Here is a 26,812-nt window from a genome sequence, read left to right on the forward strand (position 1 = left end):
ACATGTAGCTATCCAGCTCTGATCTGTCGGCGGCCACTCGCTTCGAGGTGAGATCCAGAGCAAGCAGCGTGCTATCTGTTTCTACATCGGCCGTTGTATCAGCTTTATAAACTTTGATGGTCACCGAACTAACACCTAAATTAAGCGCACCACAAGCGGCAACGATCGGGGCGAGTGATTCCTTATTCAGGATAATCACCTGGTCGGTAGCGCCGTGCACCTCTTGCACATTTAGAACTTTCCAGTCTTTGGTGTGTAGAATTGGGTTGCGTCGCATTGTCATGTTGTGCTCTGGCTCCATTATAGACGAAGGCGACCATAACCGGGGGCAGGGTTTGACTGGAATCTTGATCCAATCTACCGCAACCAAATTGGCGCCCGGGTAGATCTCTCCGATATTTTCGATCGCTGTTTTATATAGCTCGGCTGATCTTCTATCTTCGCAGGCTATAACTTTAACGGACCCGCTATACCAACCTACGGCATTGCAGACAGGAGGCGGGCCCGGGTCCGTCTCCAGTAGCTCAATGCAGCGTATGGCCAATGCCGCTTCCACCCTCTTCCATTGATGCCTGGGCACTCTTTGTTCCGGATTGCCGTAGTCTAGAACTCCGATTATGATCATCTCCGTCGCAATCTGTGTGATTGCTGGCTGAACGCGCGTTTTTTTTGCGATGCGCCCGTAAGTTGCACTGGAACGCCTCCTCTTTGGTTGCCTCCGCGTACTTGGTGGCTTCTCGGTGAAGCTTGGGTGCACACTTCGGGCCCATTTAATTTTTTTCAGCCACTCTGCTGATTGGTTGGTTATTCTGCACGCGTTCTGCCAAAGAAGGATATGCTCTGCGCTCTTTTTCTCCCAATAAGTACATATCTTTGCCGCAGTCTCGTTCCTTATCGCCCCAGCATCATACGGAGGCACACTAGTACACGTATTGCTCTGTCGGTTTTCCAAGATGAGAGGAGGCGTTTGGGTAGCTATATTAACCCCGATGCCCAGCTGCGGTGTGCATTGACAGGACTTTGAAGCCTCTGACTTTGCTGAGTGAATGGGATTCAGGATTTCCATCAATATTTCGGTAGTCTTTTCGTTTTCATTTTTGATTGTAAGATTTTGTGTCATTTTGGTCCCACGAGTGGCGGAGAATAGTAGGTCCGCCTGCACAGAGATCCGCTATATGCAGGTAAGGCTAAAACAGACCGGAGGGCGCCAGGTATCCGGACGCTCCGTTCGAGACTGGGCTAGTTTTTTTAAAGGGCCCCCAGCCAGGCTGACTTTCGGCACGGGTAGCATAACACCTTAGCCCAGCCCTTTACCTCTAACCATGACTAGAGCCCTCTGATACGCATTAAAACTATAAAGGCGTTTTACTGCATGCCAGAGAGCCCCATCTTAGCTGACACCGGCTCTAAACTAGAACCACTAGGGTGTCATTACCAGTCGGCACCCTCGTGGAGGGTTCAGTCGAGGATTTTTGCCAACCTTTGACGATATAGGAGAAAAGAATAACATTTTATCACATCAATAAGTTGTCCGAGTGTGTAGTCGCCAGGGTGCTCACAACAATACTGGGCTATGGGCTATTCAATGTCATTTTGTTTAGATAATAGAAACTACAAAGAAGGCGACACATAATTACGAGACATCTGAAGAATTATTATTGCTGATTGCATTTGAGCTATTTACAAAAAATGACTGCTTCTGGGCTCGGGGTATTGAATCATAATGGAACGCCAGAGGCACGATATCACGTAGCTAGCAGAGTCACAGAGCAACAAATTCGTCATAAAACGAGTTTTGGTGATTAAAATTCGTTATCAAAAAGAATGAGTTGTGGTTGTAATCAGTTTCAGATTCCACTGTGCTCAATGAATCGGGCAATCGGTTGGGTATTTTTTATTTGTATCGTTTCTGTGCTTACAGGAGGGTGGCTTACCCACCTGTGCGATTATGTTTCAGGTGTTCATGTTTAAGCAGATAAGGAGCTTCAATAATAGATTGAGTCAGGTGATGTCCAGGTGTTAAAAAATATATATCTTGATACCTTAAAAGCAGTTTCAGCTGCAAATATTTACACATCGAACAGCGGCTCGCAATGGAATATGGCGCGTAGTATGTTTACGAGTCCTGAAATAAATAACGTCGCTTATTTATTAAACAGTTGATTTCTATTCAACGAATTTCACTTAAAAGAAAGAAACACTAGAAAGTTAAGACTTTGCAACTTATCATTAATTTGCGGACCTATCAACAAACTAGCATATCATATTTCGATAGCATATCTCTCGCATCTTTCTTTCGCGCTTTTACTGTCTGTGTCCCAAGTCATTAGACATTTTATGATGCTGTTGACCATTTATCTTGCCTGTTGAAAATGTTTCCGTTTGCAAAGTTTTCTCGTATTTCACTTTTTTTTTTCTACCTGTCACGGCTGAGGGGCTGCCGTTATTGACTTGTCCCAAAAAAAAAAAAAAACGCAAATTCATTGCAGTTTCATTTTGATGCCCTGCACTTTGTAAATAGTTAAAGTGGGTATATTGGTTTTGTGGCAGTCAGAAGTAAGTTCCTGCAAAACCATAAAGTATACATATTCCTGGACAGCATAAAGAGTGGCATCGATTTAACCATCTCTCTGTCTGTCTGTTTGATCAGATTCTATCACAGTTGGCGAATTGAAACTTTGTCGTAGGTACTCCTAGGACTTGTGTCGGTATATCGATAGCTTGCCAAATTGTAATCAAATCAACAAAAATCGTTATTGAAATCCTGTTTATTGAACATATCTCGGAGCTGATACGAAATTTCGTATGTTAACTCTCGTCTAGTATACACAGATAAGTAATAATTTACTTTTTGGATACATGTTCACGTTCCCGCCTAGATTAAAGAATAGAACATGTATTTTTAGAAGTATTTATAGAGTACTTATAGTATTTTTATAAAGATCGGACAATAAGCACCGAATGCGAATAATGAGAGTGTTCCTCACGCTCGACACTGAGCAGGGAAGCAGGGAATCTTCTGGTCGAACACTCTCCACTAATGCACTCTTACATGTTTTTATTTGAAATTGAAATTAGACACTAATCATGGTATTATTCACTTATCTGCTAGACACTCTATCTTTATGTTTCGTTTTTATGATGCTGATTCATACAAACTGCGTGCCAGGGCAGCTACGCCTTTTATCTTTCGCAAGTACATGTTAAAAAGTAAATGCCACTTGACAGTCAATTTAAATTATTCTCTATCTAGATTGGTTTTAGCCACTGTGCAGATATCAAAACATCAGCCGGAGCAATATGCTTAGTGCGATTGATAAGCGGGGGCTTGTAATTAAAAAGTAATTGCAAACTCATCAGCGAAATACATGGAACGCATTCCATAACAGCGGTAAAAGCAGAGATTGTCATATCTTTTAGATTTGAGTTATCAGTGCGATATAACAATTAACTTCTATGTGTGGGCAGGGGGTTCGTCGAATAGCACACCTAATCTTAACCAACAACAACAACAAAAGTATTGCGAAATTTTCTTGTTGCCCCCCCCCGGGGTGAATCACAGATACGTTGGATACCCTTAACTTTAGCCTCGTTTATCTGACTTGCCGAAGAAAAAGAGTTCAAAGTCTTGCCTTGCTGAAACAATCAGTACATTTTGAGTGTAAGTGTGTATGAATTCACGATCGACTTTATTCGTCTCCCGAGCATTTTCTCAGCATTCGGTTCTATTCGTTCGATATTTTTACTATAGTTCTCTTCATCTAGTACTTTATTAGGAGTGAGAAGGAATCAGTATTCTTAGTCTGTGTATTAAACAGCTTACATACCAAGTTTGGTGTATTGAGCTTTTGTAATTTTTGAGTTATGCTCAAAAACTCAAATCGATTTTTATCGAAATAATCGAAATAAAAAATCGATATCACTAGCCTTTATAGTTTTCGGGGACTGCTCGTCGTCCTGATCAGGAATATATGGGATCAAAGAAGATTCACTCTGCTTCTTCTTATTCTTCTTTTTTATTTTTTTAATTTTATTGGGACGGATGTAGATATTAAAAAAATGTTAGATTTTATGTATTTGTGTATACGCTACGACAGTCTCCTTAAATTTGTTGTCTCTGGCTCTCTTCTCTTTCGGAACATGGTCAAAAACAAAGTGAGTTGTCGTTGATACTGCTCAAAAAAAAAATATATATATGTATATATATATATATATGTATATATATATATATATATATATATATACTTTATGGTGCCTTTGAAGAAAACCCTAGCCTTTAACGCAATCCAGGATGTAACAAGAAAGCTCTAGTCAGAATATCGCCTCCTGATACCCTGAACCTCCTACCAAATCCAAATGCCATAGAATAATGAAAGCTTCTCTATCCGAATATGCTAGAAGTTACATGACAAATTTGATGACTAGGTTAATGGATTTGAGTGAGTTGATTTGATTTTTTAGATTTGCTCAAAAAGCAGAATATCAATATTGATTTTGATCGATTTGAATGGAATGGAATGGAAATATCCTTTCTCTTAATCCGAATACAACGTCTTAATAGAGATGCTAGATCGACACGTCCTAACCCGTTTTTTTTTAAAAACCTTTTATGCCCTAACCTCCTTGTTCTATCTATTAGAACGGATTGCCTCTTCGGCAGCTCAATAGTTTTATACACACAACACCTTTATGAAAAAAACTAAATAAAAAATGTTGATTTACCTTATTTGAAATAAAGTTGAACTGTCATTAGCGATGCTCCAGTTTTTATAGGTCTTGGCTGCCGATGTCCTCCTTCACATTAATTAATTAAGATTTAGTAAGCGTATTATTCTTTTTTACTTTTCGATGTTATGGCCTCGAAAACGCCACACTTATTTATGTATATTATAACAATAATTATGCACAATTGGCATTTGTATTGTTTTAAATAAATTTGTTGTTATACTTTGTCTCTTACCACTGGTGGGGGAAAACGAAAGTAATTTAATTTGTTATTATTTGGTTTATCTCTGTGTCTCTTACCACTGGTGGGGGAAAACAACAGAGTACCAATCTCTTTTGTTGAATTCAAAATATGAACTGATTTTATTTCTTCAAATCTTCGTCTTATATAGCAGACAATTATGCGTTATTCTCGACTCCCTGCTGTGTTTTGCGTAAGCAACTCAAAGGACTCTCTTTACACGACTTTTTTTTTTTTTTTGGTATAGCTGGCAAGTTATCTTATGTTCAATAATTTCGTGTGGTTTCCTTATGCATGTTGCCGATTAGTAAAAAAGTGGTTAAACTTTTAAAACTTAATTACATTTTTTTTTTTTTAAATTTGTTAACAGTTATAAAATTTGTTTTAGGTATGCATTTCCTAAAACTTCTATGCACAATATTTCATAGAAAGCATAGATAGAAACTTTATTTCAATATACTGTGCACACATTTCGGCTTATAGGGTATAGAGTTTGACGTAGTTGCATTTATTTTTGTGGCTCTCTCGACCTGTCAAAGCCAGTCGCTCTCCCTTATCACTCTTAACAGCATTGACGTTAGCTGATTTCGCGAAAACCAAATTCAATATTTGGCTTGAGGCCTGACCTAGCTAACAGTTAATATATTTGAAAGTAGAATAAATATCCAAGCCAAAGGCCTGTTTTACATAGCGTGATGTTAATTAAGTTGTTGAGATGTTATTATTTGTATATTCTGAACGCATGGAAAATGTTTAAAAAGGGTTTAAATTATATATATTCTTGCTTGTTGCCAGACATATATTTATGTCCAGGGTAGCTACATGTTGTGCACTCCCGACTAGAACACTCTGCCTTCTTTTTTTTAGCTACAATGCATTTACGTAATTTACCTTTCGTTTTAGCTAGTAGCAGCTCATACCCAAGGCTTCTTGCTGATATCCCTGGTTTGACGTCCGTTGTCTTTATTTCTCTCTCTCTCTCTCTCTTACCAAACCAGCCTCCTATTCTCTTTGACGTCTTTTCGTGGCTGTATTGTTAACGCTTTAACGATGCAGCCAACACTTTGTTGCTATTTTAAACACCTGCAACAATTAACACAACAAAAAAAAGGTCGTCTACTGCTTGAAGCTGCGGTAACAACAATAACTACAACAAATTGAGTAACAGCTTGAACTTTTGTTGCGCAAACTTTGCAGTTTTTGCATAAACAACATCGAGCTATGTATTCAATTATCTTGGCCAAATCTGCTGACCAAACAATGCACGGCTAGCTACGTGCTAGCCAAGTTCAGTGTTTGGCTTAAGGCCTGACCTAGCTTACTTTTGGCTTGCCTGTTTTGTTTTTGTATGGCAACACAGATACCAATTGTGATTATATTAAAGCAAGCAAAGTATAAAAATAATGCTGTATATTTAATGTAATTAACTTGGCCGCAACGTCATGATATGGCAAATCGAATAACAAGAGAAAAACTTTATTAACTTTAATCGCGCAACTCGTGTTGCCATGCATAAAAAAAAACCGGCAATAAAAGTTATAAGACTCAGTTTATTTGCTTTCTAACGCATTTTATACGCTGTATAAATTTTAGATTTTTAAAAATAACAATCACAGAGTCTTATATTCAATGTTAAATAAAAGGTAAAGGTTTACATATTACTTTGTTTTATAAACATTAAATGTGAGAATTATTGCACGTGTTTTTCAATGAAATATTGATCTTGATTGTTGTTTCACATTGTTTGATGTCTTGTAGAATATTTGCCAAAACTCTGTTTCTGTTTGTTTGAAGTCTTAAACAAATTCATCCGGAACAGTTATTATGATTCCCGGCATCAATTAATCTTATTATTTTGAGCAGTGTATCGTACAAATCGAGTACTATGTTTAATATTTATAGAAATAAAAATAAATATAAAAATACTCGCGATATCTTAATGTGACCTCTAAGGTTATACTGGTGAGTCGATAAAACTGAATCGTCGTCGTCGTCGTCGTCTACGGCGCATTAGTTCATTGTAATTCTAATGATAGACATTTTATGCATTACTTATAATCTACTGCGGTTCTTTGTATTTGAGAACGCGCCACAGTCACAGCGTCCTCAGCGCCGTGCCGCGCCGTGACCTTCACAAATGATTGTTGCGGTAACTAAAAGTGGGTGTACAGGGGGCGGCTGGTAGTTGGACATACACATACAAATAATACGTACAGTAAATATGTAAATATTCATTGACATCAAAACTGATGTGGCCAACAAGCTAGCTACCCGAGATGATGACGCTCATTAGCAAATGACTGCGACAGCGCATAACATTGAATCTAACAAATGCAAATCAAAAAGCCCCATATATATCTTCGATATGTGCACTAATAAATGATGCCAACTACTTTTCTCTCCCTCAAAAAGGACAAAAAACAGGATATGTTTAATCATATTTATTTAGTTATATCTCCATCCTCTATAACTGCTGCATTGGTATGTGGATTGCAATTTAAAGCAATCTTTTTTTTTTAGAGCAAGACCCATAATCGAAATTAGATATAACCATATTTAAACGAAGTTTAATAATAGATAGGTAGGTTTAAGTTTGTATTTCGCTTTTAATTTTGACCGAAATAGCCCAATTTTATGTCTCCACCTTTGACTAACAAAAAAAAAGTTAGCCGTAGCTGCAAAGCGCCTTATTTTAATTTCGGGCCACGGCACATTTACATTCACGATATTTTTATATCTATATCTATATCTATATCTATATCTATATCTATATCTATATCTATATCTATATCTATATCTATATCTATATCTATATCTATATCTATATCTATATCTATATCTATATCTATATCTATATCTATATCTATATCTATATCTTTATCTATATCTATATCTATATCTATATCTATATCTATATCTATATCTATATCTATATCTATATGTATATGTATATCTATATTTATAACTATATCTATATCTACTTCGATATCTATATCTATTTATATGTCTATAATAGACTAATATGATTGAATATAACATAATTGCAATTGGTAAAAACTGTGTCGGTTCGTTGTGATGTAAACATATACCCAAAAGATTTGGTTCCAAAGAAAATAAAGAAAAGCGTCTATATGATATATTTCTGTATAGGCATTGTTTGTAATTTTTCCGGCCGTCAGTTTGAAAAAGAACAGATCTATCCGGAAGAAGCTAGAATTGATAGCACTATTTACTTACAAGTGTGAACATATACATATACAATTATCATCTCCGGCTGCAGTGAGGCTGAACTTTGGCTCAGTGTAATGATAAACAAGGAATTTATGATCACCCTGCAATGCATGCGGAAGTCGCATTATGGCTGTTGCCGCTTTTCTCTATTGATAACTGAACCGAGTTCGAGTGCACTTTATAAACTGATCGAGCGCTGACTAAACAATTAAGCCAGGCGAGGCTCTGCTTATCATGCGCCTTTGTCTAATTGGCCCGTGATAAGTAGTACACCTCAACAGACCCCGTATGTGGCCCCAGCGCTCGTGCGACGTCTCCAAGTGCAATAACCCTGAAAGCAATTTCATACACATTGTGATACATTATAACATTTTTGTTATAATTTTAATGCGCGCAGCTCTTGTTATTTACTTTTATTTGTATACCCTTGCCTAGAGAGTATTATAATTTTGTCTCGACATGCGTAACGCAACAAACTGTCGAACTTCTTTATCTTAAATGAATATTCGATCAAAATTAACTTTTTGTGACTTAATTCTTCAAAATATCTTGATAAAACATTTTCAAGAGTATTTCAACTTCGGCGTGTCAAATTTTTGTTTTGGGTTTTTTTTTTTTTTTTTTTGTTTAAACAAGACAACGTAGAAAGCGAATGGGGCGAGAGGTGAATAACAGCAACATAAAGCAGAAGAAAAGGTTACAAAATGCGATGATTAAAATGTACACAAAGACGATGAGGGGCTCCGAAGGGGAACAGCTGAAGGCGCCCCTGGAAAATGGTTATAACCATGGCAAAACGTGATAACGACGCCGGAGCGCAGTCAACTGTAGATGAGCATTTGGGTTGGAAACGCAGCCAAAGCGAAGTTAGCTAAACTTTAGACTGTGAAAAGTGTGCTTAGTCAAAGCGCTTTATGGAAATGAAAAAAAATGCCGCTAAAGCATGTGAAATCATTTAAATAGAAATTAAGCTACATTTTGATCCAATTGTAGTTCGCTGAGGTAGGTTAGGTCCAGACTCGGGTCGTTAAAAAAATGGGTCCTTTTTTCCTACAACAACTAAAAATCATCACAAATTGTAGTAAAGTTTCTGCTTCTGATTCTCAAATACTTCGAAATTCAAATTAAATTTGGAATTTTTTTTATTAAATATCACGTAAATATGTAAACAACTTTTATAATAGAGAAGTCTTCTGCTGACATTTTTTGAGTGCTGAGAATTTTGCCCAATCGAAAGCTTTAAATAATTATAACAATATTATAATTCTAGAAATCATTCAACTTGAGCCTAAGTATACTTTTGTCCCAGTCTGGGGGAATTGAACCTGGAAAATTCGTTAAATAGCTTAGCGACTTTTTTATTTCAAAGTTGTCAATGAAAATATTTTCTTGTTAATTTTGAAATACCTTTCAATTATAAAAGTGTTGCGCACAAAGGAGACGTAACATGACCGCAGTTAAATGTTAAACAAAAACTGTTTGCTTTGAAAATATAAATATATAAGTATATAGAGTATATTTTCAACAGCTGCTACAAATTCTGAATTATTTATGATGTTTCAAGGTACATTGGATTTCTCTGAAAAGTCGTTCGCTAACTTCGTGTGCCAGAGTAAAACCACATTTTCAGCTTCATTTAAAATGAAAATTGAGCACCCTTTTGTGGTATATATGTATAGGGTACGTTCACTCAGCCCACACAATTGTTGACTGTTTCAAGTTTTGGGAACCGCCGCATGTGTATACCCTATGTGTATACATAGTCAATGAAAGCAAAGGGAAATAGCAAAAGTGTTTGCTATATAAATATTTATAGTAAATTATAAACAATTGTTATCTTTGTATGCCATCATCGCAGCGCAGTCATCGGCATACGATGCACAGCACTTGAATTGTATTCGAGCCTCGATCTAAATACGGTTCAGCCCCGGAGCATGTACATCAAAATATGCAATCACATTATCGTGAACATAATAAACATCCTTATCAGGTGCATATGTACGTACACTCGCCCCGCGCACATATGTATATACATATATATAGATTGTATTTATATCTGGCAGCAGGCACTTGTGCGCCAACAAAAGGCCACACGTCACTTAACGACAGGCAATATATTGATCGAGCCGCCAGTATATATGTACATATAAATATATATTTAAGTATGTACAAAATAATGCTATATATTTGATATAGGCAACAACACTTCCACCTGCGGCGAGGTAGGTTCTGCGTTTAGTTCTTAGTTACTTGCAGATACTTTTTGTGTGAGACATATGTATCTATACCAATATCTATGGGTTCTAGGTATTTATTGCAATTATTTTAAATAGTTAATGGTTAGTAAAAAATGAACTGCATTGAGTTTAAATGAATTTAGGAAAACTTTTTTTTAAACAATATTTAATAAATATAGTTTCGGATGCAATATGTTTTTACTTTTTTATACCAATAATTTGTTTATGAATTGCACACAATTCTCATTTGTTGACAATTGTAAGAAGTTGTGCAATAGGGGATTTAGCTGTTTGATTCCATTCCAGCTTATTTTAACTTGACTCTAAACAAATGCCAAAGAATCAATAAATATGCCTTAATTTGTGGTCATTCTTTTGTTACCACCCTCGCAATTCGTTCGGAATGTGCTTTCAATCTGCCGACAAGCCCATAGAACTCGCACAAATATGCAAAGAATTTCAAAATCGTTGAATTATTTTGCTGTGAAATATTATGAAATGCCACGGTATGCCAAATTGGCAGCTGGGCATTATTATATGCTCCAGTTTTGAATGACTGTGATTGGGATTATCAGCAGCCCAAGTTGATTCACCTTTTGACTTTGGACTCGCCGCGCAGTTGTGTTTGCACTGGCCGCTATCTCAATCTCAATGACAATATTGTTAATAATCGACATATTTGCCGTTTTTGTATTTGCAGCATTTGGAGGCAACTGCTCGAGATTCTTGCCAAGCAATATGCAATAATGGATTCGTTGCCACCAGTTAGCGGTAGCCGGGATCATCTAACGCTGCAGTCGTTGCAGCCACTGCGCTCCTCTCGCGGTTCCAGCTCCAATTTACGGACCAGTCGTTCTCCCTCAGCCACCAGAAGCAGCGAGCGAAGTAAATATAATTATAATTATAACTATTATAATCTTCGCACTGATAAGTTACCCGTCAAGCACCAGAAGCCCCACACCTGTAGTTCGGTTGTAGCCCAATAGCTTAATCACCTGGCCCATAATTGAACTCATGCGACACGCTCATCAACAGTCTTATCAGTGTGTGGCTTGATTCGCATTTAATGCGGCTAGAAATGATAACCAATCTCTGCGACTTATTCACTTAGCACTTCCGCTTATGCGGCTTAGCAGTCGGTGCTAATTATGTTGCGAGATTTTATAGTCGTGCAAAGACCAATAAACCTAAATAGATTCAACAAGCTTAATTTAATGAAAATCGTCTGCTAAAAGGTGTAGATAACAATTTTGTTAAACAAGAATCTTTATTAAATGCCACAACTCACACATGTAGACACTTTTTTAACTTAATGCATGGCCCAGCATATTTTCAATATCCCGATATATAAAAGTCACTTCAATATTTGAACAGCATATGTTTTATTGTGAACTTACAAATTAAATGGCATTGATTCTGTAGCAGACCTAATCAAGCGATATCCAGTAAATATTTCGAATCTTCACTTTTGTGCTATTTGCTAACAGTTTCATATTCCCAAACGCTCACTTGACGATGAGTTATTCGTTTATTTATTCTGTGCTTTTTTCGGCAACTCAAATTAGGAAACGTGGCGCAATTCTTGGCAATATTTCCACACACTTTTACTCCATATAAATATTATTACTCTACTATATCGCGCCTACTTCATAAAGAAAACAGTTAAAACTTTAAATTGCCAAATAGTTTATATTTGAATAGATTATAGCAAATGTTACACTAGTTAAATAGGACTAAAACCAAACTCATAAACAATGTCATTCTTAGTCAGTTATCATGCGCATCAAATATCTACTCTCTAAAATATATGTGTGTACACACTGTTTTAAGCTGCTTTTAAATCATATTTAGTCTGTTGCTCTTTTCTGTTTTCGTAATACTTTGAGAATTTGTAGTCAAACATTTGCATGCAAACGGCTTAAAAGCTCACAAGTGACAACATGTGCTGTGTGCTTTTAAGCGCTACATATGCATGTGTGTGTGTGTGTGTGTGTGTTTCACAAACACATTTGTTGGTTTTGATTATTGTTGCTGAAACTTATATTTACACATACATATGTGACGTTTGTGTGCCTTTATATCGTTCGTTCGCATTGTTTTTAACTTGTGTGTTGATTATCCTTTTGTTCTCGTTTCTCTTTTATTTCTTTTGTGTATTTAAACAGCTTTGTAACCGTTGACCGCTACAGCACCCATACATACGTACACATACATCTATATATCTATATATATATATATATATATATACAGCGTAGGTATAAAAATAGAAAATGTTTCTAGCTAAACTTGCAATCGCACACATACATTAACACATATACACTTTTACAGTTATGTGAATAATAATACGAACCTTGGCACACTCACAGAAAAGTTGAAGCTAATTTTGGACTATTAATTACATGCTTGTAAATATAGCATATGTAGATTTATAAATGGAAATCAAACTAAATTGTCATAAATGGAATCTTAATCGAATATTTTTACTAAAAATTAATTAGAATTTATTTTTCTACAATATTAAAATTGTTCATAGATAACAAATTCAAGATGTTTCCTTCTTTGGAAAAATATAATTTAAATGTTACCAAGGAGTAGAATTGTTTTTCACGCGTAACTGTACATACACAAATATTTTCATACATTGCGCGCATTTTCAACGATTTTCTTTCCACAGCAATGCAGACGCGATTTTAAACGCTTTTTAATCGCTAACATTTGCTGCTGCTGCTGCTGCTGCTGCTTTCTCACTGTCTGTCTCTATCTCTTTCTCTCACTGTCTCTTTTGACGCACAGCTGTCATTAACACACACACACATGTACACACTTGCTTACAAACGCAGCCGCAACAACAAGAACAACAACAACAATAACAACAACAGCAGCAAATTGAACTTTTTTTTCTTTGTGGTATTTCGAGACTTGCTTTGTGTTATTGCTTTATCTTTGTGTTTTTGTTGTTATCGTTTGCTGCGACTGCACCTGAGATTCGTCTCGCCCTCATCCATCTGACTATTGAAGTTTGAGCCGAGGCACAGCCATAAACTACATATATACGTACCATAAATACTTTCTATGCGCCACAACTCGGCAGTGTCCAGGGAGCGCACCGGCGACTCAGCGACATCATCCGCGACCGGAACAGCAGCGACGTTGGCAGCCATTCAAGCGGCTGGAACGGCAACGGCAACTGCAACGACGCCGACGGCAACGGCAGCAGCAGCTGGAGGAGGAGGAGGAGGAGGAGGAGCGTCGGGTACGGCGGCCACTTCAACGACAGCCAACAGCAATTCGTCGGCCTCGTCCGCCACAGTGGCAGCTGCACAGGCGGCTGTCTATAGCGGCGGCAACACGGTGACCGGCAGCCTGGGTAGCAGCGGGGGCGTGGCAGTGCGAGGTTTTCGCAGCCACAGCCCCACGCACCGGCGACGCAGTCGTGAACGCCAACGACGCACACATGGCTCCGATCAGGGCGGCCTCCTTGCCTATAGCGGGATTGTCGGTGTAGGCATTGGAGGCGATATGGCCGACTTTGGCGGTGGCGGCGGCGGCGGCAGCGCCGGCACTGGCAGCGGTCTTGAGGATTCACGTTTGTCCGGCAACGAGGATTACTACGTCTCGGTTGTCTCCGATGAGTTTGATGGCAGCAAGAAGCTGCATCATCGGCGCACTCATGAACGCAGCTCCAGTGTGCAGGCCATCGATCGTCTCAATACGAAAATACAGTGCACCAAGGAGTCCATCAGACAGGAGCAAACGGCCCGGGATGGTGAGTACAACGAATAGCACTTCTTTTCCAGCCGAATGCCATTCGTACAAGTTCGCACCGATTCGCTAGCGTGTGTCCTAGAATTATCTTTTTCATAGCATACTTTTGTGAGCATTGCCATTCGATTTAGTGAAAGTCATCAAAAAACGAGTGCTCCGTATAGTTAGTGCAGACTGCAATATCATGCAAAATACTGAAGAGTACTTTAGTTAAATATATATAAATCTTTTTTATTGACAAGTAAATAAAATATATTGAGAAGCTCTTCAGTAGTCTTCAATCCAAATTTAGTCACTTTGGCTCTAAAACTTTGAAAGATGTCACGTCCTTAGTCGATGTGGTCATATATCTGTTTATCTGACACGGATATACACGAGTATATATTCCAAGCCTTCTATTGCGGGCTTCCTGACAAAACCAAAATATACTCTTTTCACTTTCTCGAGAAAGTTTAAAAACGTGATCTTTGTCTAGTAATCTATATCCATCCAAATAAACAATAAAGTATGGAATAAGCTGGGTTAATCCGCTTGTTATATCGACGCGTGAACTATTTTAAAAGTCGATGTAAAAACATGTTTAAAAAAATCAACGCGATTTCTATTATCTCCTAGGGAAAGTTTGCTGGATGGACATAGCTTGTCATCTGAATCTCTTTAAAACAATATGTTTAGGCATTCATAAACTATTTGAATAATTTGTATATAGCTATATCATCAAAGATCCTATAACATTTGATATTCTTCTTGTAGATAATGTGAACGAGTATCTGAAGCTCGCAGCCAGCGCCGACAAACAGCAACTGCAGCGCATCAAGGTAAGAGCCAAAATTGTAAATGCAAACCAATTGGTTATTAATTAAAATGTATGTTGTTCACGTGCAGGCGGTGTTCGAGAAGAAGAATCAGAAGAGCGCACACAGCATATCACAGCTGCAAAAGAAACTGGACAACTATACGAAACGCGCCAAGGATCTGCAGAATCATCAATATCAGGCAAAGAGCCAGCACAGACAGCCGCGCGAGGTGCTGCGCGATGTCGGCCAGGGACTGCGCAATGTGGGCGGCAATATACGTGACGGCATTACTGGCTTCTCCGGCTCGGTGATGTCCAAGCCGCGCGAATTTGCGCATCTCATTAAGAACAAATTTGGCAGTGCGGACAACATCAATCAGATAGGCGATGGCGAGCTTCAAGCCATACAGTCAGCCAATCCCGACGGCCTGTCAGCGGGCGGTGAGCGGTTGCTGCAGCAGCCCGGCGTTGGCACCTCGACAGGCTCTGGCGGTGCCAACAACATCAACAACAACAACACGGGCACTGGCAGCGGCACCGGCAAATTCAACAGCGACAACGGCAGTGAGTGCAGCAGCGTCACCAGCGAAAGCATACCAGCGGGGTAAGTGCGGGGCAGGGGGATGTTAACCAAATGTTGCTGGATGGATAATAATTGAACTCATTTCTGATCCCACAGATCTGGCAAGAGTCAGTCGGGCGCCAGCCAGTATCACATTGTGCTCAAGTCCCTACTAACTGAACTGGCCGAACGCAAGGCCGAGAACGAGAAGCTTAAGGAGCGTATCGAGCGCCTCGAGGTGGGTTGAAAAAGATTTGCCTATTTTCATTTGATTCAATGTTTTTCTTAGAAGAACATGCATTGTATTTGGAGAAATGAAATTAACATTTAATAAATAAGTGCCAGTTTAATTAATCAATAATCATTTTAATTTATTAACTAATTTTAACTGTTCATCACTTTTAGACAAGCCAAAAGGAGTTCAACAGTTTAACCTCCACCCTAGAGAGCGAACGCTTTCGCGCCGAGGGATTGGAGGAACAAATCAATGACTTGACGGAATTGCATCAGGTTCGTTCCATCAACATCAAGTGCAATATTTGTACTAATTTATGTGCGTGTCTCTGTTGCAGAATGAAATTGAGAATCTAAAGCAAACAATTGCTGACATGGAGGAAAAAGTACAATACCAAAGCGATGAAAGACTACGTGACGTCAACGAAGTGCTCGAGAATTGTCAAACAAGGGTAAGTCCAGACAGACAGACATACAGACATTCCGTTACAAATGTTAAATACTAAAACGCACCCCACACCAAACAGATATCGAAAATGGAGCATATGTCGCAGCAGCAATATGTAACCGTCGAGGGCATTGATAATTCGAATGCTCGCGCCCTGGTTGTGAAACTCATCAATGTGGTATTAACGATATTGCAAGTGGTGCTCCTGTTGGTAGCCACCGCTGCTGGCATCATAATGCCCTTTCTCAAAACAAGGTGAGTACACGCTATACGGATTTATATTGGATATATATGTATACTCATCAACTGTTTTGTATTTGCAGGGTTCGCGTGTTGACCACATTTCTAACGATTTGCTTTATAATCTTTGTGATACGCCAATGGCCGGATGTTCAGGATATAGGCGGGGGCCTTGTGCGGCATCTCAAACAGTCGCTGGTGGTCAAGTGAAACGACTCTCTGTTCGATTAGTAGCGTCTTAATATTAATAGTATTAAGTTGAAAACGTGCATACTTTGTATATAGCTTATAAATACACAAAACGTAATAGTTTAAAGTTAAATTAGTTACCATACATAACGCGCATCACATGAACGACTCATATACACATATACGTACTATATATACATTGTACAAACAAAATGGAAAACTCGCACACATCTACACACTCACACACACACACATACACATATAAATATACATAAATGTATACACTTAGCGAAATTCGATTAAAAAAAACTCTGCTAAAAGTTTAGTCCAATAACTGCTGCATTGCTGACAAGTTTCTGTGCATTACTCAATACTATAAATTAATAAATATATTTAAATAATATATACATATAGTTATCGTATACATTAAAAAAGTTTGTATTTGTACAAAACATTTTTTTATTTTTCTTGTTTCTTAATTTACAACTTCAACCCTGCTCCCCATGTTTGGAGCAATAATTTACGTGGCCTATACAATTCAATCAAATTTATCAAAAGCCTATTAAAATTAAAATACAAGAGAGTACGCACGTATCTAGAAAATAAGGTGCAAGTGAACTTGTTTTTTTAACAGCTGTTGTAATTTCCTGTTGGCGACAGTAAAAAATCTACTTTGACTACCATTAAAGGTAAAAATAATATAATTAAATAAATAATAATATATTCAAATACCTCCTCTATGAGTGTGGACCCTAGTCTTGAGCATTTTTAATGGGCGCATGGCAAGCGAGGCAACCCCAAGCAACAATTAACAGTTAATATATATGATGATAATAGAATTTTTGAAATAATTTAATGAACAATTCTGTAGCATTCAGCTTCTGTCCGCACTCAACGAACTGCAGCATACTTTTAGGCGGCGCACTCAATAGAATTCAAAACCATTATTTTTAGCAGAATAATTTAATTTGTTTTTTCATATTTTTTATATAGTTATAAAATATCAACCTTACTCGTTGATAAATTGTATTGGCTAAGACAACACTACATCCGTATACTAATCTGATATTCAAAACCAAAATCTCGATGTTCAGACATTGCCGAAGCCCTTATATCAAAAACGGATTATGTGTATTGGTACATCCATATTATTTAAATTATACCCATTTATTACTAGGCATCTTCTAATCTAGATTAAAAATAAATTTATTCAAGGAATTGCATCAAAATTAAGAAAACCTTATGTCGAATGCAAATACCCTAAAATAATTGTAATGCGAATGAAGTTTGTCAAAATATATACAATTCGACCAATTTAATCTCTCGTCATTCAAAGCCACTTCGCTACAATTTATTTTTTTCAGGAAACGTAGCAATAAGGATCCCTGCTGAAGGTCACCAAAGCGATTGCTATTTATAAATAAGACGCTTCGCCTGATATCACCAACTAATTAGCATAAATCGAATCGCTTTAAAGATCCTCCCTCATTGTCCTTCCTTGGTTACCCATGTTTTTTTCGCTTTTATACAAAGTTATACGGGAATATACATGCAAAGAAGCTACAAATAAATGCCATTTAAGTGGCTTAGTTTATTTCAAGTACGTTTAATTTATTGTAAATTAATTTTAGATTACACTTTGAAACACACAATTTATTATGTCTTTATGTTTAATTCATTTCGTCTTACAATATTTATATTCATAGTTGTGAACAGTTTTCATCAGTTGCAGTTGCTTCTTTTTTATTTTATTATCTTTGAGAAAATAATCACAAACTAGCACTTTTATTTTAGATAATGCATATTGAAAACCGTCATCCCTACAAAATTTTAACATTTTTTTGTTTCATTATTCGTATTGCCTTTTACATTAAAAAATCGAATTGGAGAATTTAAATATATATTACACAGCAAAACTTAAAATTAGTTAAATCGAGCATAATTATACAGTAACAATCATACAAAATATAATAAATGGATTACATGTTGTGGATCAAAACTTTGAGTTTCTGACTTGAAAACAAATTTAACATGCATATTAAAACTAGTGTTCAATCAATTAGTATAATTACACATGTTTGATTAATTTTCCTTTTTGACTTATTTGTATGAAAGTTTAATATTCTTTCTGAGTGTTGAGTGGATAAAAAACAAACAAAAAAAAAATCGAATATTGTATCCGAATCAGGTAAACATTTTACATTTTTGTTTTGTGTGTGGTTCGACTTTAGTTACGCAAGCCAATAATGTTAATAATATATAAGGTATATAAAATAAATCACAATTTGCATACGCATATTTATGTTTGTATGTAGTATGTATGAATGTAATGTGTTTTGGGGTGTAAATCATAATCATCCATGATCCACGCGGCATGACGATGATGATTACAAATACAATTACAATTACATATTTATATTAAGGGTAAACATTTGTTAATTGTTTAAAACAAAGCAGCTGGCAGCCACAGCATCGCCGCGTCCAAGCGACCTATACTTTACTACTTTTGCCTGCTTGGTGTGAACTATGCCTTAAGAAACTAAACTCTCTTATTCGCTTCTACTTTATATGAGAAACTGACGATCTGCGGCACTATGCGGTAGCGCGGCAACTCCTATGCCGCCCTGTGTGGGCGTCTGTAGAAACACCGAATCAGCCACTGCGGCTGCACCTGACGGCGTTTCTTGCTCTGTGGCGGGGGTACTAATTGCAATCGGTTCGTAAATGGAACGATGCGGTGGCATATCGTCATCCTTGAAGGAGCCGCTTAAATTCGGATTTAGTATGTTGTTCGATGTGGGCGTGGACATAGCAGCAGTCGCGACAGTCGCCACTGTACCGCGGATTGCAACTTCACTTGTGCCGGACTCAAGATGATCGAGATATGGCGGTGCTGCCACGCTGATGCTTCTGGGCTCATCACGAAACAGGAAGCTGGATTAAATTAAAGCAATAGCAAGTGTAAAAGATGTGGCACACAAGTGTACTAATCTGCAAAACTTACCTGAAGTTTAACCGCGACCAAAGTGAGCGCCTTGGGGGGCTCAGCTGATCCACCAAATGAGCGGGTAAATTTGGTGACCGATCAAAGGGATTGACACGTCGTTGTAAAGATGCCGATGTATTAGCTTGGGGCATAGCGGAATCCAAAAGCGCTGTATTGGGTATACAAAAGGTACATATAATAAAATGTAATTTACAGCTGTACAATATCAATAATACGCCCCTTAAATACAAAATATTTCTGTATGAACCGCAGTTTTTAAAAAAATAATAACTTCGAAAAAAAATACTGAATATTTAAACACAAACATTTTTAGAATCTAAACAATAAACTAAATCTAGAACGTATGCTTCTGCTTAAAATTTAACTATTTCATTAATTAGTTGAATATTCTACAGTTTTAAGAATTCATTCAGAGCTTATAGGTATGGGGGCTAACTAAAAATACTTAACACTCACCATTTTCGTCATCAGAGCTGTGATATTCCTGCGCTGCGGTGGGAGTATGCGCTGCATCCCCACGTCGAAATGTGCCATGTCTAGTGGTGCCGGTTGCTGATGATGCAGAATTGATGCTGGCGCTGTTGCTGCCACTTGCCTCAGCAGCTGCAGTTGTCGCTTGGGGCTGCTGTTGCAAGAGTGGCGTGGTATCATCATCTGTGTCAGTGACGCTATCTAAAGAAGGCTGTCGATTCCGACTCGCACGTGCTTCGCCTTTCGTAAAAACCTTCCGCTTGCATATGGGGCAGACGCGTCGATTTTCAGTTAGCCAGGGATCGATGCAGTGGCTGTGATAAGCTGGAAAGCAAAAATTAGGCGTTTCTTAAATCAAATATTATTAAGTTAGCTCAATTAACTTACGATGCGAACATGGCAGCACCCGGAGCTTGTCGTCTTCAACAAAGTCTTCGAGACAGATCACGCATGTCTCATACTTGATGGTGGTATTGTTTTTTGTATAGCGCAGCACTGGAATCTTTTTGAGCATGCTCTTTGGCAATCGATAACGACGCAGTCGTCGCTGTTCCCGTATGCATTTGTATATCATGTAGACGATCTAGACAAACAAACAAGCACATTGGGTTAAGCAAAAACTCAATTTAAGTTAAGCATAAGACATACCATAATAAGAAAACATAATGCAATCAGTATGGAAAATGGCAATATCAGCTGTGTGTTGATATTGAAGGGCAGCTCGTCGTTTATGATTAGCACCACCTCTGGCGTAAAAAAAGATAACAATGTCTTACCGGTCGTAAGACCCACAAAAACGGAGGCTATGTGTATCCCTGATGCATTGTTGGCGGTCATTTGTTCTGAAATTAGATAAACATTAAAGTATTTTTGCTTAAATTGAGCTATAGAGCTACGGAAACGTACAAACAGATCATAAAAATTGCTAATATTAGAGAAATAGCTATTTAAAAGCCGTGCAGTCTTTTCATTAATTCATGTTATTTTTCTTGCTGCAAACGAAAGACTTTCGTGTCTGTCTCCTGGCATTGCGTATTAGAGCCCGTTAGATAATTTAAACACATTTTAACACACATACATGTTAATAGGCCAACTAAAAGTCTGATCTTCATATGGCTTGTCATACCTAGCTCATCGCCTTCATTGTTGTAGATGATCACAGCGTAATAGGTTGCATTCTGAGCCACGCGCACCTTGCGCTCGAATGTGCAATCGCCACCGCTGTGTAAGCAGAAAAATATATCTTCACATTTTGGTATAGCTTTCTACAAGTGTAATTCTGCTTACCGCGACACAATCGCTACAAATTTGGCGCCAATTGGATAGCCGGTACGAGGTGGTGGTCTTAGATTATTACAACCATACGCATTATTGGTCTCATGTGGCACCACAAACACACGAAGATTATTGCCCACGATGGGAGGTCCAAATGTGGCGGGCAAATCGTTAAACTCCTCAATTAGCTTTGTAAAAGTATATTGAATTTTATTAAAGATTAGAGAGAGAAGCTGGATTTACTTACCTGTGTGGTGGTGCGCCTGTAAACGAGCACATGGGCATCGACGACGGCTTGATGGCATATCAAGCAGAGCCCAAGTATGGCCAGTTTCAGTACGAGACAATGCTTCCAAGTCATGATGGTGTTAACCGTCTGCTGCTGGTGCTGTTTAGTACTAATCAAGCTCAAGCTAGAAAAGCTGTTGTTGCGCGCAGTTAAACTGTTGTTTTGCTGCTATTGCTTTATTTTGTTGTTGTTGCTGCGTCTGCTGCTGCTGCTTATGATTGCTATCATTTGCACTATTCGCATGTCTCATCTGTGCGTATGTGTGCCTGGGCGTTTGTTTTTGGTGGCCTGCAAAACAAGTGCATAAATGAAAATCCATGAAAGACAAGCTCAGCTCAATGCAAACAAACGGCGTCAGCCAGAGCACCGCCATTGCCTGCTGATAAGATAAATGTTCTTTAATGTATACGTATATTATGTATATATATATTTTTTTTGTGTGTGTGTGTACGTGTATGGGTGCATGGATGTGTGCGTTTCATCTTTTTGTTTCCATTTTCTATGCTTGTTTCCTTTGGTCACGCAATCAGCTGTTCGATTTTTGTTGACAAAAGTCCCTAGTGATGGCATTTTTGCCGCTAGTTTAAAAACTGCATATTTACTCGGAGCAGATTCTTATGTAACAATTATGGCCATAACAGCGTGCAGCCAGGTCGACAAAGCGCGCACGCATTGTCGCCTCGTTCCAGATTGTTGTTATGATTGAGCTTAATTTATATCAATTGAAATCTTGCAACATTTTGCAATGATATCTGCATAATCAATTGCTTTGCAAATAACAGCAGCTGCTACAGAAGTTTAAACAAACTTAAGTGAAAAGCTTTCGGGCCAGCCGGCAAAATGAACACTATGAATCATCGCTGGCCAGACGATAACACTCGGACAGAACTTTGAAAGTAGAATTGAAGTTTTGCCAATTTAGTTGAACCTGCGGAACAAACGTGGAAAATTTATGTGAAATATAGTATGAGCTGATAATACATTTGGTATACATGCGGCAGGCGCAAAAATGTCACTAATTTTTGTATTAAATGCATAATTAAATAAAGAACGTCACATGTAATTAACACATCGTGCCCATACGAGCCAATACAACTGTGACATTAATGAGAACGTGACTTTGTTTTTATTGTATGCGCAAATAGAGAAATATAATCTGTACATAAACAAATAAACAAACACAAAGCCATCTGACATATGTGTGTACGCAATTGTGGGTTACTTTTAAATCATTGGCTGGAGCAGCGTGTGCCTTGCGATAAATATTTTCATATATAAGGCTTTCGCTACTTCAACAATCGTTGCTACAAAATACAAAATAAGTTATTCTTCTGCTCATTATTAACACATATCACATGTTTCAATCGAACGTTAATCTGCTTGAATATGCAAACAAAAATTACACACATACACCCACGCATGAAGGTATCCGCAGCACCACCCACCCTCCAGTTATACACAAACACTACGCCTTGAACTTTACGCACGCACAACTTTACCGTCAAGGTTTTTACTACAGTAAATAAAGCGAAAGACGCAGCAAATGGGCTTGCTCCAACAGGTGAAATCCACAGGACAGCGCACGGCAAATCAATGAATATTTAAAATGATTGAAACGACAAGAAAAAAAGCTTGATTTACAACTGCGTTTGCTTTTGTTATGCCTTCAGTCTGTTGTTTGTGTGTGTGTTTGCGTGTGTGTGCGTGTTTGCGTGTGTGTGTTTCTGCACTGGTATGCAAAATAATTTATTTAAGAAAGCAGCTGGTGCTGAAGCTTAACAATCGATACAATACGCAGTGCTACTACTCACTTGTTTCTTATTGTTTATTATTGTATTTTTCTATTTAATTCGCCAAAGGCAACTTTTTGGTGTTTGCTGCACTGTTTTTTTCTTCTTTTTAACACTCGCTCATTTTCATTCGTTTTTGTTCGTACTCGTCGCCATTGCAATTGCGTTGCAGTTAATTATGATTTTATGGCACAAATCACGCACCTCCACTTGTAAGACTTAGCAAATGGGTCGGGGATTATTGTAATTTGGCTGATTACACATTTTACAGGATCTTAACTTTGCTTATTTAAGATGTTTTCTGGTCTAGAACTCAGCGCAGGGCTCGGACTGTCCAGTGTGACCATTGTAATATCGATGATTTCTTACAAAAACCAATCGATGCATCGTTTATAATTTCCTATGGGGCTCTTCCTTTTTTCCGCCTACCTATTTTAAGCAAAAATAATAAAATAGTTGTAGGTAAATTAACAAAAAATATATAGAAAGAATGTTTTCTTGCCAAGGTTGACATTGTTATATTTTTTTTAAATATTTTTGTAAGATAAAAGTAATCCGAGACTTTTTAAATATTAGCGTTCGTTTAATTTTTTTAATTTTATCGGATTACCTAAGTAATTCATCATTCTCTATCGACCGCAATCAGTTATATTTGAGCGTATAAATATGTGAATAAATACATTACATTTTTGTAATGAGTTGATTGCTTTCTTTCACTTTGTGTTGTTACATAAGGATAAAGATTATTTATTTTATTGCCGAAGCAAAAGATATCGATAAATTTCCGGGACCTTATCTAACACTATTCTGACCACATACGGTGGCGCCAAAATAAGAATTTGAAAATAAAATTACACGACCCGCGCCAATTTGTTGGCATATATACAAGACTTAACTGTAAATCAGTGAAACTTATTACTTTTTCTACGCTGCTCTATGTATGCATTCAAAAAGTCTAAAATTTAATTCCTCATTCTATTATTATTCTCTGAAAGCGACGCTCACTTTTGCTTGTTGGGAGCACTATGCATATTGGTGAAAAATGAATAATTTTAATTACAAAAATTCGCAATTTTTAATAAACCAGTTTACGAACATGCACTGGCAATTAAAACATACAATGCATGCAGATAAAAGTGTGGCGACATTATTATTTAATCCATAAATACATTTTCCCCTGTATGGTATGCTTCACAGGATTGATCTTCTTTAGAATCTTGGTCATGGTCTCGACCAAGCGATCGCTAGAGACGCCTGTCTTTTTGTTTTTGAATTTAGTCAGCAGCTCTGTAGCCGTCAAGGGCTTTCGCTTAAGATATCGACGCACTGCTTCCTCGGTGATACCATAGTCTCTGTGCAAACAAATCAAATATCAGCAACCAAATCACAAGCACTGCCATTATATACTCACTCCACTTTGTTGCTGACTACACCTGCGAAGGACGATGGCAATGAGTTGCTCAGCTCGCTCTTGGGTCGTTTAGCGGGCGTGCTGCTAGGACTGTTGCTGGTGTCAGATCCAGTGAGATCGCTGGGCAAGCTGTTCATTTTGCGTTTGTTGGGGTCATTCGTGAGAGTTGGCGTGGCGGAGCGTGATTTATTTGCATTGCTGCCACTGGGGATGACTTTGTTAGCAATGTCCTTCTCTTTTTCTTTATCTTTATTGGGTGCAGACTTCTTTTTAGACGGTCCATTGCTAAGATCATCTTCGGTATCTGTGCTATCTGAACTGAGATCCGTTGATGAATCACTACCATTTGTCTTTGATTTCTTGTCGTCTTTTGATTGTTTCTTTTTCTTTTTATCCTTGGCGGTTTCTTCTTTGTTTTTTTCCTTTTTCTTTTTCTCTTCGCCTTCCTCCTTATCTGATTCGTCTGATTTCTTTTCTTCATCCTCTTCTTCATCAGAAGTGAGCAATTTGCGAAGTGCATCCTCCTCAGCCACGCCTTTCATGTCCTTCACCATCTTAGACTCTGGATCAGGTTCACTGTAAATAAATTAATAATATAATAGTGCAGGAAAATGACGGATTGTAACTTACTCTTCACTAGAGCTGGTATCGTAGTCCATTTCGCGTCCCTCCTCGTCGCCGTCATCAGACTCCTCAAAAGCTTCATCGTCCACATCACGTTTCTTCTTCTTTTTATCCATGCCCTTTTTTCCCTTACCTTTCTTCCCAGCGCCATCATCGCTGTCCTCCTGCTCCTTCTTCTTCTTTTCCTCCTCATCTTCAGAATCGGACTCATCCTCAGAATCAATCCACTCATCCATGTCGGTAATTTTTAGTTCCTTGGATTTTTTTGTGGCGGCCTTTAGCAATTTGACTTCCTCGGGATCTTGTTCTTCCTCCTCGTCACCGCGCAAGCGCTTGCGCAACATAAGAGAAAAGTAATTCATGACCTTTTTGCGACGTCCAAACTCCTGTTCGGCCTCCTCCGCCGACAGCGACTTGTAGCGCTGTATGGGCTGGAAATTGTACCACTCGTTTAAGGGATAGGCTTCGATAGCACCATCTGGGGCGTGTGTGAACACGTAGAATGCGGCATTTTCGCCCACTCCACCTTCTCGTATGCCCTTGAATTTTTTTCCCATTTTGCCACCCACTTTTAGAATCCAGGGTTGAGCCTCTGGTCTGTATTTGCGTGCTATGATACCAAATTTTTTACGACGCGCTTCTTCTCGCTGGTCACGATTGTACTCCGAGCCAGCGCCAAATTTTGGCTGTTCCTCGTCGATACCCCGAAATTCTTTCATGTTGTTCTCCCGCTCCAGCTTGACGTTGCGCCACTGTGCGAAATCAACATTGAGCGTGGCATTGAAACGCATGACATGGTGCTTCTTGCGCATCTTAGGCACGCGAATCTTAAACTCCTGCACATTGCCACTCGACGAGGTCGAACTGGACGCCACTGCAGCTGCGGACGTGGTACCTCCACCGCTACTGCTAGTCTGGAATTCGTATGGCATTGGATTCATTATTAAAAGTTGTCAAATGTAATCGGTACTCTACTTACTGTCGATTTTGCTGCAATCGACATGCTCGAATTGTGAAATTAATATAAATTTATTTTCCTAATTCCTTTCTATCAACGAAGTTACTGACCGGCCGATTATTTTGTATATATGTATCGATAAGTTTAATAATATAGGTGACCATTTTTCGACAATTATTGAAATGTAGGAGAATAATTTAGTTTATGTATTTTTTAGAGTCAATCAACTAAACAAATAACATTATTAACTGCAATATTGCTTATTACATTAACGATTGATTTGAAAATATTAAATTATTTGACAGGTGATTAAGGTGAC

The 26,812-nt window shown here is 38.1% G+C and overlaps 3 protein-coding genes across 4 annotated transcripts in view; 1 reads left to right on the top strand and 2 right to left on the bottom strand.

The window, feature by feature from the left end:
* The window catches only part of LOC115764683 (transmembrane and coiled-coil domains protein 1), a 28,855-nt gene extending 11,488 nt beyond the window's left edge, over positions 1-17,367 (top strand). Inside the window, exons 2-10 of the mRNA XM_030707871.1 lie at positions 11,135-11,319; positions 13,526-14,200; positions 14,953-15,017; positions 15,085-15,599; positions 15,675-15,795; positions 15,963-16,067; positions 16,130-16,243; positions 16,319-16,494; positions 16,563-17,367. Coding sequence (XP_030563731.1) covers positions 11,135-11,319; positions 13,526-14,200; positions 14,953-15,017; positions 15,085-15,599; positions 15,675-15,795; positions 15,963-16,067; positions 16,130-16,243; positions 16,319-16,494; positions 16,563-16,689 — 2,083 coding nt within the window. The 3' untranslated portion in view covers positions 16,690-17,367. The remainder of the gene's footprint in view (positions 1-11,134; positions 11,320-13,525; positions 14,201-14,952; positions 15,018-15,084; positions 15,600-15,674; positions 15,796-15,962; positions 16,068-16,129; positions 16,244-16,318; positions 16,495-16,562) is intronic.
* Positions 17,368-18,265: 898 nt separating this feature from the next.
* Positions 18,266-23,863, bottom strand: LOC115764691 (E3 ubiquitin-protein ligase RNF13). 2 transcript variants are annotated; one of them, XM_030707884.1, is made up of 9 exons: positions 23,522-23,863; positions 21,669-21,998; positions 21,434-21,609; positions 21,273-21,367; positions 20,795-20,988; positions 20,534-20,729; positions 20,132-20,470; positions 19,673-19,823; positions 18,266-19,602 (listed from the first exon to the last, which is right to left on the bottom strand). In XM_030707884.1, the coding sequence occupies exons 2-9, from the start codon at positions 21,780-21,782 to the stop codon at positions 19,233-19,235; spliced, it is 1,635 nt and encodes a 544-aa protein (XP_030563744.1). In that variant the 5' UTR covers positions 21,783-21,998; positions 23,522-23,863; the 3' UTR covers positions 18,266-19,232. The 2 variants fall into 2 exon arrangements, with proteins under 2 accessions (XP_030563744.1, XP_030563745.1); XM_030707885.1 differs by lacking the exon at positions 23,522-23,863 and adding an exon at positions 23,210-23,281.
* A 686-nt stretch (positions 23,864-24,549) lies between these two features.
* LOC115764761 (general transcription factor IIF subunit 1) lies at positions 24,550-26,594 on the bottom strand. Its single transcript, XM_030707996.1, has 4 exons — positions 26,515-26,594; positions 25,542-26,449; positions 24,912-25,487; positions 24,550-24,852 (listed from the first exon to the last, which is right to left on the bottom strand). The coding sequence occupies exons 1-4, from the start codon at positions 26,536-26,538 to the stop codon at positions 24,651-24,653; spliced, it is 1,710 nt and encodes a 569-aa protein (XP_030563856.1). The 5' UTR covers positions 26,539-26,594; the 3' UTR covers positions 24,550-24,650.
* Between the last annotated feature and the right edge of the window lie 218 nt (positions 26,595-26,812).

The sequence above is a fragment of the Drosophila novamexicana genome, unplaced genomic scaffold (assembly GCF_003285875.2).
Source record: "Drosophila novamexicana strain 15010-1031.04,08,12 unplaced genomic scaffold, DnovRS2.1 tig00000870-arrow-arrow-pilon, whole genome shotgun sequence".
In the NCBI taxonomy this organism is placed as follows: Eukaryota; Metazoa; Arthropoda; class Insecta; order Diptera; family Drosophilidae; genus Drosophila; species Drosophila novamexicana.